Source organism: Typopeltis vanoorti, chromosome 7, assembly GCF_054136105.1.
Source record: "Typopeltis vanoorti isolate ZY-2024b chromosome 7, IOZ_Tvanoo_1.0, whole genome shotgun sequence".
Lineage (NCBI taxonomy): Eukaryota > Metazoa > Arthropoda > Arachnida > Uropygi > Thelyphonidae > Typopeltis > Typopeltis vanoorti.
The window spans coordinates 105499682-105513464 of record NC_143555.1 but is presented as its reverse complement, the minus strand read 5'-3'; the positions used below and the strand labels follow the sequence as shown (position 1 = coordinate 105513464).

Sequence of the window (13783 nt, the reverse complement as noted above, 5' to 3'; positions counted from 1 at the left end):
AAATTGTAACATATTACTTTGGACGCAGTTTTTGTTTTCCTCTACAAATTATTCTAAAGTGCAGATTATTGTTTATGTAAATTTAGCCATCTACCATGTATAATAATTAAAATTTTAGACACTAAGAAAATACAGATGCTACGTTTTCTACTTTCAACATAATATTACTAACGGTTGCCATTGTAGTTGTGCGAACTAACACCCAATACTATGCTGCGAATTAATGCTCATAATTCTCCATAGTCAAGGTTTAAACAATCTCTAAATCCCACTCTAGCATAGAATTTTTTCAAGCTAATTTCAGGACTCCAATAAGCAGGTTGGGTGATGGTCTCACACTAGTCGATGAAAATTAACTAATATATAAAGATATTTACAAACATCCATGCCCGCACAGCGAAGTCGAACACATTTATTGGAGAGAGCAGATACACTTTTCAATCGGCCAACTACATCTGCTAAGTGATAGATTCAACCTAAGTCTTAAAAGTTTCAATATATTCTAGATAAATAGAATAAATACTTATTACAGTAATTATTTTAAAAGGATATTGAATGAAAAAGAAGAGAGAGAGAGAGAGAGAGATGGGATGGGATGAACTTGTTCTTAAAATGAGAATGCGAGAATGATTTTGCTACATAAAAAAAACTTCACAGATCCGTTCACTAAACAAAGATTTTTTTTTATTCTGGAAACTTTTGCTGTATTAAATGGAATATATTTTTCATGCCGGAAACTTCTTATTCCACAAGCTTGTTTGTTTTGTATGTTGTGTATGTGTATACATATGACTTTATGAGACTTATGTTATTATCAACTTAAAATGACGTTTACATCTTTATTATTATTTTTATGTTTTTAACACGATGGTCCAAAGAAACTGACTTTATTTAAAAGTCTCTCAATTAGAGTGTGGATACTGCGCAATAAATACATTGTTCACGCGTAATTTGCATAAAGGTAAGCTCAAATGAATCTGGAAATGCATGAATCGTTTCTCATCGAATAAAATAAGTTATTAGCTTATTTAATGATATTGGTCTTCGGTTTTTTATTTTAATTTGAAAATGAAAGGGTAGCTTCACATCTTAATTAAATTATGAAAAGAGGGAATTATCTTACAGACTAAGCATTCATCAGACATTTTAGGCCAGAGTCTGTGCTGGCTTTTCCAAAATTACATTTCCAAAATTTCACTTGATCTTCCCTTTCGTGTCAGGTGCAATGGCCTGTCACGACTAGGTAACCTGGCCTGAAACCTACATAATGCTTATGATAGAGTGGTTATTGCTATCTGCATTGTGTACTGCCTGTAAACTGTGTGCGTTCTTTTGGCGGGCTTGTCTGTTTTGCGGATGAGAAACCCTAGTTTCCAAAAGAAAAAATTCCTTCAATCACCGTATGAGACCGACTAACTGACCTTCGGTTGCAAAGCCCAGATAAAGATTTTCTTCGCGTCCTAAACGGAATCTAACCCCAAGTCATTCAAACCGAAGGGCATCATCGATACCGACTGAGCTACGGAGGCTCTGGCGCATTAAAATGATGAGTTTTGCATTAAAAAAAAAGGACATCTGTGAATGAAAGACTTTCAAGTGTCGTTAATTACACTTTAAGTAATAAAACAAGAAAGCGAGCACTATTTGAGTACATCATGAAGATCTTTCTATTGATGTTTGAACAATTTCATTCTTGATCTTCCATACATGAAATGTAAGCAAAAACAATAGTAAATAACAACAACCTTAAACTTTTTTATTTGTTGAGAATAGGGTAATTTATCTAGTAATTTGCTACTAGAGCTCTGGAGCTAGAGCTAAAGGTTGCTGCTACTTTGCTTCGTAGCTACGCTAAACAAGCAATACAAAAGGCAAAAATTGTTGTGATTGCGCCATATGTTTTTCACCGACCACTTACATCCTTCTTCCACTTTGCTATTTGTAAGATTAAGTTGAAAATCAAGATCTATAGGTCTATCCTGAAGTTGTAACAAGATATGTATCTTATAGATATATCTCAATGTTTTTGTATTATGCCTTTTTATAGGTACTTTCTTTAGCGTTGCTCCTCTGTATTAGCTACTGCCGTTCCTCTGCTTTCCTCTAATCTTGTAAGCCAGCCATTGGTCAACATCCTTACACAGTTCACTTCAAACATATCGAATCATTTTTTCATATTCCTTCATTACATCTACTTCTATAGAAGAGTCTTCTCCACATTTGTGTTTTTCCCAATGAATACAATTCTCAGTTTTTCAAGAAACTTGTTAATAGATTCCCTCTCGTTTCTTAACTTGTTCACACAGGACCCACGATGTTTGATCTGTGTGAACAAATAAAAAAAACGTAAAAGGCAATGTTACTTTTTTTTTCACTGCTGAAATACTCACATGGTTTTTCTTAAAGAAATACTCTGTTAAACTAGGTGGCTTTGGAGAGAATATATTTTATAAATTCACTTAGTAAATAATTATCTCACAATTTGTGAAACGTATTTGTAAAAATGAGACAGCGCTTCTGCTTTTTTAATCCTGTAAAAACTTTGTCCAGGTAAGTACTATACTTCGTACTAATAGTGCAAAGCCAGCATATTGTAAGAGTATGTATAATCGTGGTCTGTGAGTACGTTCACGGTGTACGTTTCATCGACATGTGACTAAGCTTCGTATAATCTTGGCATGTAAAATCCATCTTCAAATTTCCTTGTCAACTTCTTCCATGAGACATATGTGGAACTACCTTTCCATATGTAAGAGACCATTCGTGCTTCCAGTTTCTTATTTTCTTTCTATCCATAAAATTATTTTATTGATAATTATAAAAGAAAATGTATTTATTCATGAACAATCCATAATTAAAAATTAATTCACATCAAAAGTCACATTTTTGACACAAACGTTGCTGTTTGAAGTCCCGAATCGCGCCGTGGACATGGATGTTTGTGATTGTCTGTGAAAATACTAGTAGTGGTGGTGGTCGGTGGTAGATGGCGTTGCTGTAGTTGATGAAAGTAGTTGCGGTTCGTTGTAGTTGGTGGATTGAGTGGTGGAGACGGAGAGTTGTGGAGTAGGTGTCCTCCCTGAATGAGTCTTTTGACTCCCTGGAGGTGTCATGTAATAATAATAATAATAATAATAATAATAATAATAATAATATTTAAGAAGGGGCCTTAAAGTTTTATCGATCCTTTCTAGGACCTGTTCGTTTGTCTGCCTTTCAGTATATATGATATCATCAGTAGCCTTCTATAACACGACATCTCAAAAGCAGCAATCCTATTCCTATCAGACGTCTTTAGGTTCCAAGTCTCGCATCCATACGTCGCTGTTGGAAAAACAGCTATATCCAGAATCCTCAACTTTGTTCCTCTGGAGACAGATCCATCCTTCCAGATTTTAGACAAGTCGCTTGTCTAAAATTGTCAGCAATCCTATTCCTATCAGACGTCTTTAGGTTCCAAGTCTCGCATCCATACGTCGCTGTTGGAAAAACAGCTATATCCAGAATCCTCAACTTTGTTCCTCTGGAGACAGATCCATCCTTCCAGATTTTAGACAAGTCGCTTGTTATTTTAGCCGTTCCAACTCTTCTGACGTCTTCTGAACAGCAAATCACATTAATAGTGGATCCAGGTACTCGAACTTGCTAATTTCAATTCTTTCTCCATTAAGATACTGTTTCTTTGGAGTTACAAACACATTAAAGGCGTTCCAGTGTCCAGTATTAGTTTCTTTGGATAACGAATGATGTTCTTAAGAAAGAAAGAACATTTAGATTTTCATACTATTCTGGAGCTAAATTGAATGAGATTAAGCCATTTCATTGATTTTATATAGTGAAGTCTCTATTCTTAGCTCTTCTAAATACGCCATTCAATCTCAAATTTATTTTTTAATATACTTTATCATGAATTAATATAAGCTCTTAACTCTTAATAAAAATGCTAATAGGTTTTACTGGTAATTTCGAAAGAATACAGTTATTGTTCAAAGCTAGCAAATTCTATTCTTGTAAATACAGTAAATAAATGTAATAATAATAATTCCCACCACTTACAGGCTTTGAAGACCCATAACATCCCATAACTATATATATATATACCATTTGTTTCCAAGCTGTGTGTGTGTGTGTGTGTGTGTGTGTGTGTGTGTGTGTGTGTGTGTGTGTGTGTGTGTGTGTGTGTGTGTGTGTGTGTGTGTGTGTGTGTGTGTGTGTGTGTGTGCGCGCGCGCGCGCGTGTGCGTGTGCGTGCGTGCGCGCGCAGAGACAGAGAGAGAGAGATACACACTGCTTGGAAAGAAATCAGCGGACACCATAGTGTGAGGAACAAACAGCCATGGCTCCGACCTTAATAAGATGAAGGAACTCGTTTCGCAGCGATCCTGCCGGGTATACGTTCCGCAAGCGTATGATAGTGATCAATGGGAATTTTGGACCATACTTCCTGTAGGCATGTAATGATGTCTCGGACTGTTGTGAAGCGGACATCCCTTGACTTCACCCAACGCTCCAGTTCATCCCACAGATATTCAATAGGGTTGAGATCAGTGTTCCGTGGAGGCCAGGCAAGTGTGGTGACGTTAATGTCCAAAAACCGCGCAGTTACAGCGCAGCCTTATGATACTCTGCATTGTCTTACTGAAAGAGAGTATGGTCATTAACATAAGTTACACCTGTAGAAACCCCACAAAGTACGAAGCATTGCAGTCCAGAATGTTCGGATATCTTTCGGAATTCAATGTTCGTGGCGCTACAGAGTTCCGAGGCCAAACCAGGAAAAACACCATACCATCACATCGCCACCTCTGATTTCATAGTTGAGGTTACGCACTCTGGTCAGAGACGTTCACCGGCCATCCACACCGGTCCATCTGCTCGGTAGAGGGTGTAGCAGGATTCGTCGCTCCACAACACAGTTTTGCAAGCTTCCACGTCTCACTGTACACACTCCTTTCACCACTGAAGACGTCGCTGCATGTTGGTTCGGCTTGCATATTGCGGTCGTACCATGGAAACCCATGTTGTGCGCCTCGGTTCTGGATGTTTTTATGCAGATTCGTGTTCTAGTCGATTCCCGGAAGAACACGGTTTTACATATTACCCATCATAGCGCCCTACGGTCAAGTTCGGTGAGTGTGGTGGGTCGTCCACTACGAGGTAGCACTTGTAGCTGACTTCCTGTGCTTCCATCTCAGTATGGTATCACTGACTGCTGACCTGGGATGGCCCAATTTGTGAACAATTTGCCAAAAGATAGGCCTGCAACATGGTATCCCATCACAACGCCGCTTTCAAACTCCGTTTAGTTCCCCTTGCAGCGATTTCACCCGGATACAGTTGCACTGACTTGGAAGCATCATATTCCTCCCATTTATATCAGTTACAAAGACGTGACTCTATATCGTGCCAGGTAAAATATCGTTACCTGGTACGATACCACCCTGCCCATGGGGATGTCCGTTGACTTTCTAAGCAGTGTATTTTTCATAAGACATTTCATATATTTTTTCATATTTGCATCACAATTAAACGTTTTGCTACCTAAAGTTTTTTTTTTTTTGGTTTGATTAGAAGAGCCTTTATTTATATTTTATTTTATGTATTCATTTTATTTTATTTTTTACTAAAATAAACTATTCTCAGAATAAAAACAACTATGTCTGTTAACTCATTTTCAAAATGAGGATATGATATATTCTGACATACGCAAAGAAAAACAAGTATAATAATAATAATAGTAACTGCCAATAGAGATTTGTTATGAACAGATGATAATAAACTACAATCATATTGAATGTACATGCGATATCAATTTTGGTATAAAAAAATTCCATATAATTCTTATACTTATCATTATACTTTTTATTTTAATAAATCTATTTTCCTACTATATTACAATGCACAATCTTAAGAATTTATGAGAGGTTTGATAACAAAATATAGAAATCGTTTGTGTGGGTCACAGTGTTAAAGTGATTAATAAATTCCTCACTTTCAACCGATTGTATTAATAATGGTAATCCAAAGTTAAAGGAGGACAGAGTTCTTTTTGGTATACTTTATATATCTTTGTTATCTTTAGCGAATACTTTTTTAATATACCATTTTTTAAATACCATTTTTAATGTTGCGTCCAGCAATAGTCGAAACAAGTATGTACACAGAACTTAACTTCGAAGGAAATTAACCGCAAGCCTTTGTAAAATGCTTACTTTTTATTTTTATACCATTCTTGCCTAATAAATATCCCTGTATCTTTCTCGGGAGCATATTGCGATATTAGCTTCAAGGATATGTGCGCATACAGTTCATTACAATCTTGAAAAATTATATCTTCTTCTTAAGTATTCTGCAATTGAGCAGGTTCTTCTCTTAGTAGCAAAAACTTTCTTTCCACTCTCTTCTGTTCTGAGCCTTCTCTTTCAAGGTTATGTACCTGTCTCCATTCATCATGTCATCTAGCATTGTTTTCCTTACTCTTCCTCGGGGTCTTTTTCCGTCCATTTTTCCTTCGATGGCATCTCTGATGATTCTATTCTCTCTCAGAATATGTCCGATCCAGTTTCCCTTTCTTCTTTTTATCCTCCTTAACAGACTTCGTTCTTCTTCTACTCTTTTTAAGACCTCTTCATTAGTTATTTTGTCTGTCCATTTGATTTTTTCCATCCTCTCCAAATCCACATCTCAAAGCTTTCCAAAATCTTAATTTATTCTTTCTTCAATGTCCAAGTTTCAGCTGCATAGAGGCAACACTTCACACTTAACATTTTATTAGTCTTTTCTTTAGGTTTCTATCCATTTTACTTCTGAATAAATTCCATTTTCTATTAAAGGCATCTCTTCCCATCGCTATTCTTGCTTTTATGTCACTTTTACATCTTCCATCACTGCTAATCACACTTCCTAGATATTTAAATGTCTTTACTTGATTCAGTTTTTCCCCATTTATTCTGATATCCATATTTGTCTCTTTCCTTACTATTTTCATTACCTTTGTTTGTTTTTTTTTTGTTAATTTTCATTCCATAATTGATGCAGGTTTCTAGTTATCTGCTCAACAGATGTTGTAGTTCTGTTTCAGTACTTGATAATAATGCCTTGTCATCTGCGTAGCGTATTGCAAATATTTCTCTACCTCCAATCTTTATTCCTTCTTCTGAATTCTCCAGTGCTTCTTTTAACATTGCTTCGGAATACATGTTCAACAAAATTAGTGACAGAGAACAGCCTTGTCTTACTCCTCGTCCAATGATACCTGGTTCTGCTGTACCATATATGTCTCTCACCATGGCAGTTTGTTCCCATATATAGTGAAATAATTAGTCTTCTGTCTTTCCAGTCTATACCAAAATTATATAATATAGTATAATAATATAGCAGATAATAAAATGAAGAATACTATTAATCCATCCATATAGCGAAATATAGAAAGAAACTTAAAAGTGTTGAAATTTACCAGAGAGATTATAAAATATAACCTTCGGCAAGGGTAGTTGTCTTGGTTTTGTACACTACTTAAAACACATGACTCTTCTCAGGAGCCCGTATGTTCGTTTTTCATTAGTACTTAATTTAGATTTCATATTAAAAAAATCTCTCATTACCGCTTTTAGCTGAGGCTCATTTTAAACCGATCAAATATATAAAATCAGTATTTTTTCACCATGATTAGCAAAGAATGGGTTCAAGCATTATTTTTTTTTCCATTTAACTTTTAAGACTTTAATGTAGTTTACATTAAACTTAGTATTAGTTTTCTTCATCCCTTTTACGATAAAAATTTAAAAAAAAGCTATTCATTTATATCAGTACGCATTTAGATGTGATAAAAATTGAAATACTATAGTAGAGTAAATTAATATGAAAATGAAAACATAAAGGGAAAAAAAATGAAATAGAAAATAAAAGTGAGACTTACCTGAATAAGAAGCGGCTTGGTAGAGTTGATAATTTTCATGACAAGTAAAGAATAGTGAAAGATTTAAATAATTCCCTGAATTAAGATGTCAAAAATAAAATCATAAACTGAAAATTAAAATACTTCAAAAAAATCAAAAGGAGGAAGAAAAATTGAAATGTTATTTGAATTTTTATTTTTAAGAACGTACTTATACCAAAAGCTTGTGTCGCACAAAATTAAATAACGATGTCTTATTTAATATGTCAATAGTCTGATTTTAATGAGCTTTATAATAAAATGCTGAGCTGTGTTCATACGTTAACTTTTTTTTTCCATAACTGCTATTTGGTTATCCGACCATCACGTGATTAATTTCTGTTGGTTAATCGCTGCTGTACTATATTTTCACGGAAGAGAACCGAAATCTTCGTTGACTATCCATTTTCGTATGTGTGTTTAATAGTTAATTAATGTAGTTTATTTATTTCACTTGTGCTATTTTAAGCAACTGTTTTCCTGTATAAAAACCTTCCAAATCATTCCTTTTATCCTCTTTCTATTACACTGTCGCTAACCTGTTTGGTTATATTAATTAACAAAGAGTTGATTGCATATAAAAGATATAGAGAATTATAATGCATAGGTCAGGAGAACCCTTCACTCATTGGTGCGCTTTACATTCAAAGCAAAACCGAGCCCTTTCTTACAAATGTGGACTCTCTAGCTCAGTACAAATGTCATTATGGTTGAAGAATGTAATCCCATACGACATAAAAAGGCAATTGAAATTCTAATACTTTTCAACTTAGTGAAATTCCCTTAGTAAAAGGTATACTTTCCAATTCCAAATGAATTCAGATTTGTGTTGCTAAGGCTGACCTTTATTATATTATTGGTTCTAAAACAAAGATCCTATACTGGAGCATTTCAAATTTCACTGATTCCTAGACTTTACGTTGAAGCAAATGAACGACCTTTTACTTCGATATCACCAGCTGCCCTATTATATACGATTAAACTAAAATCCCTGTCAGACCATCCTCTGTGATCAATTATTTTTATTATTTTTTTATTTTTTGTACACGGTAGGAGAATTTGTACCATATTCATCAGCCTGTCATACGTCCCTTTGGTTGCGAATAAAAACTTCCTTAGAAGTTCTAGATATCAGGGTAGACAACATTACACAGGCTCCAACAAAAACAGCAACTCTGTGGTAGCTTTCATGTAGCTTTTCTTATGCAGGTTAACCAAATATTCCACTTCTCCCGCTGTCTACAGCAACTCTTTCCTCATGGAACAAAATGCTGATTTTGGCTCTGTCTACACAGACAGTTCAAAATGAGAGGTTCTAGAGGGGTCTGCGACTATCTTGCAAGCAGGATATCTAACAGAGATTCCACTGGAAAGTAGCAGCCTTATCGCTGACTTGAAATGCTACCAAAATGCATTATCTATGCAGACTCACGAAGCTCTCTACAGGAAATACTTCTGGAACAACAGTAACATCCATCACTCTCTCGCATCCAACATTTGTTCTCAGTTATGAAGGCTACATATGGATGTGTGCCTCTGTTGAATACCAAGCCATGTTGAGATTAAGGAAAACGTGGCTGTGGATAATACAGCTAGATCAGATCGTTTGGTCAAGATGTCATCATCTTTACCAAATGTTTAAGTGATGCGAGCACTCAGCTGTTTTGGATTAACTCGATCTTGTTTCTTCGAATGGTTATCATTTTATACTTTTTTGTTTCCATCTTATCAAGTTTGCAGCAAGACTCTTTTGATGTTCAAATTACGCATTCAAAACCGAATGCGTTGAAAAACTGAAACCATAGACTCATATATATAAAAAAAGAATAATCACCATAAATAACCCTAAATTCTCTATTAAAATGAAAAATATACATAAATTCATTTCCATTGGAGTAATAATTGTATTAAATACACTGTACTGATATCGAATTTTTTTGTATTTATATGGAATTATTAAAGAATGAAACGCAGTATAGTTGAGAGAGAGAGAGAGAGAGAGAGTGGATAATAACGAAGAAAAAAATAGAAAGCAAAGTCTTATAACTCTTAATGGAAGACCGCCTCTCACATTTGTTATTCTGTCGACTTGTCCACATAAAAACTTGTTTTTATTCAAGTTACTCTCTGAACAAGGAAGAAAAGTCGAGGGTGGGGAAGTTGGAATGCGGATGATGACGATATATCTAGTAGATAAAAGTTAATTACAAAGCAGGGACATGATGAAATATATAATTATGTGAACGATTAGGTCTCTACTAGCATATCGGAGTATTACATCACACTATAAAGAGAACGCAGGAGTGCATGGATGTTAAGTGAGTTGTCCTTGCCTACGGCCAGAGAAGTCCCTCAGCTGTCATTTTATTTGAGGAAGAACTAAATCTTCTTTTTCAGCACGCGAAAGCTGCCAAATATTTCATGATGTTTGTTAAGCTACCCTAATAGACAAGACCGGCTTTTAAGGAGGAGTTTCCGAGACCTGGTGACTGATATAGAAATTGCATCACGAATGAAAGATTTGCAAAGATGATTTCAGAATTATAAGATAAAAAAATAAGTAGTTCGAGATTATCTTTTAAAATTTTGCGAAAGTAAATTCTAAGAGGTGTTGTTATGATATTGCAGATTTCTTTGGATTGTAATCAATCTTCATTATCGAAATTCGCAATTTCTATGACGAATATTGATTGAATCATTTGGACTTACCCATTTTCTCCATTGTTTCAAGCATTTCACCATCTTGGAACCATCTGTGTCGTTGAAGGGCTTTAGATAAATTTTTCCTTTGTGATTCTATTAACATACGATTGGTTGCATGCTTTGAAGGAGTAATGATGGAAAATACTGCTTTCCGCGGCCTTTTACTGGGTCCGTCTCCCATCTTTCCTATTCAAAAGATACTTAGCTTCAGATTGACTGAATCGAGGAAATTGAAGGTTTGTAGAGTTGCTATGGTTCACTTAGGATGGCATTTAGCATATGATCAGTATAATATAAACTACATTCCTTGAGATTATTACATACTTTTAATACCATAAACGTAAGACGATAATTACTACTGAATACTTTTATACACACAGTTCAAAAATAAAATAAATATTTAAACGATTAATGGGATTTAGAGATACTTTGGAAATCGTTGTTTTAGCGCATGTTTAGGAGCATTCGTAATAATTGTTAAATAGGTGGATGTTTTTGGTAGAGAGGCAAGCCGAAGAATTTGGAAAGTAAGAACAACATTTGCATTACATTATATGAGCACTATAATAATCCCAAAGAGTATTCTAGTACCATTTCCAAAAGGCACTCTGCATGTCCTTGTTCAAAGCTGTAGCTTTGAGCCAACTATGCAACTCACTGCAATTATCGTAAAGGACTGTATTTATTTATCGCTATTTTTCATTCATTTTGTAAAAATGCTAAACTCTACAATATGAATATATCAATACAGTTATATATAGATCGTTCATCTCTGTTAATCAGAATAGACCACTTCGCAAGATAGCAAAATCGTTCTTGTCATAATGTAACTTTTATTTATTTTATTCGTGTGGGGTCCACCCGATCCTCGACCATCCCTTAGGACTGGTTCAGTCCTCATAATGAGGGATTAGATATGTATTTTTGACTGTAGCAGCGTGTGTTCACAGGGCTGGTTTGCCTGTTCTGAGGGACGAAAAACTCGAGTTTCAGGGAGAAAAACCTGCCTCCGTATTAGACTGGCTAACTTAGATTTAATCGAAAGAGACCAAATAAAGGTTCCTCACGTCATGGACGGAGGTCGAACCCAGGCCTTTCAGCCCAAAGGGCTTCGTCTATACCAACTGAGCTACGGAGACTCTTATAATATAATTGAAACAAACTGATACAAAATAATTAAAAGTGTAGTTTTGTTTTTAAAATTTTAAAAATATTTGTTATTTTAAATATTAAATTATAAGTATTACAGTTAAATTATATTTTAATTAAATTATATTATTAAACGAGTGAAATGTTTAAAAAATAAAATATAAGTGACATTATTACTTATACGAGAAACAATATTGAATTATTAATATTAATTAATAATTGTATTAAATGCTTTTTAAATGAGTTTTAAAATTGTGATTCGCTTTCTGTTTTATAGAAAGACAAACTGGCGAAAATGATAACCAAAGAATCTGCTTTTGTACAATGATCCAAAGTTGATAAGTATTAATTATAATCCATACATAATTCTACAAAACTGTAGAATTATTTTTGAGTCTCTTATTTTTAATTTCTAATAGTAGCATTTAATATTGGGAGGAAAAAAACTTTCTTTTTCCCCCAGTCAATATGTAAAGTTTCATAACTGAATCTAGTTTATTTTGGCTTAACAGCAATTAAATAAGTCATACCAAGATTATTCAGTTTTGTAGTTGTTAAATATACAAAAGGAGGAACTATCATACTATCAAATCGCACAAACTGGAGAGGAAGATTCCTACAAAAGCACTCAGGACCAACAACAACTACAACACAGAGGAAAATCAATCGTAGTTCTGTTGCTCGAACTGGATCACTGATGAAAGTCACGTTATAGTCTTTCAAATTATCGGCAATCGAACTTGAGATTTCTGTGTATATCTTATAATAAAATGCATTTAACGACCGACCACTGCGAGTGTATAGTGTACTGTGTATTTGAATATGAAGGGATTGACTTCCTTTACTGAATGCGAAAATAATCACTAGGAAATTACAGATAACCAAGAAATGCGTCCTGGGCATTTATTACGAATCTGAAAGTTATTTGTATTCATATTTATTATCTGATATGCGATGTTACTAACTGTAACAAGATGGTATGCTTGCTGCTGTCAGTAAGTGTAAGAAAATACTCAGAACAGGAATAATGGAATTCAAGCCAATCCCCTTCGAGATGAGAGACGGAATGTAGCGTGAGGAGATCAGGTGATAAAACATATTGTATAAATTTGCTTTAAACTTTAATTTCAGAATTAATTTATATTTCTTTAATTTAAAATTTTGGTAACTAAAACTTAATTCAAGCTATTGTCGCTTCCTGAACTTTGAATTAAGAATATTAATAAAGAAACTCATTTTTAAAAACACCATTAATCGTTTTATGCAATATATATATATATATATAAGCTATTTTAAACCTGGTTTTTCTCCATTTCCCAAGTAAGCAAACAGACAAACAAGTCAAGTTTGCGCCTACACGTATTGGGAGTCAAGCTGACCCTCAAAGTAATGGAAGTCAAGGCATGGTAAAAGTAGAATAAGCTCTGATCACTATTCTTAATATTTACCCTTAATGCACAGCCCATCTCCTTGAGGAGATGTATGATGCTATGTATTAAAGGCAAGGGGCCACTACCCAGACCGGTTTCGACCTTTATTGAGGTCTCATCAGTGGGAGCCAGGCTAGAAATACCAAGATTTTAGTAATACAAAGCTTATAAGTAGTTTGCCAGAACAAGTTACCATAAGGTGTTTTAACCTTATTAAATAAAAAACCTCTGGATGAGATATACTGTAAATGTAGAAAATATTTTACCTTGGGTAAAATAAATATTACCATGAGTTACCTTGACTTGCACTACTTTGAGGGTCAGCTAGACTCCCAATACGTGCAGGCGCAAACTTGACTTGTTTGTCTGTTTGCTTACTTGGGAAATGGAGTAAAACCAGGTTTAAAATAGCTTGGTATCTTTAACATTTATTATACCCAAGGTAAAATATTTTCTACATTTATATCTCATCCAGAGATTTTTATTTAATAAGGTTAAAAACGCCTTATGGTAACTTGTTCTTCTGGTAAAATACTTATAAGCTCTGTATTACTAAAATCTTGGTA

At 34.5% G+C, this 13783-nt stretch overlaps 1 protein-coding gene across 2 annotated transcripts in view; it reads right to left on the bottom strand.

The window, feature by feature from the left end:
- Positions 1–13783, bottom strand: part of LOC150104940 (uncharacterized) — a 44226-nt gene that overhangs the window by 18015 nt on the left and 12428 nt on the right. Inside the window, exon 2 of one of the 2 annotated variants that reach the window (XM_090396059.1) lies at positions 10645–10819. In XM_090396059.1, coding sequence (XP_090252185.1) covers positions 10645–10819 — 175 coding nt within the window. Of the gene's footprint in view, positions 1–10644; positions 10825–13783 lie in introns of both variants that reach the window. The other variant, XM_090396057.1, reaches the window with a different exon arrangement.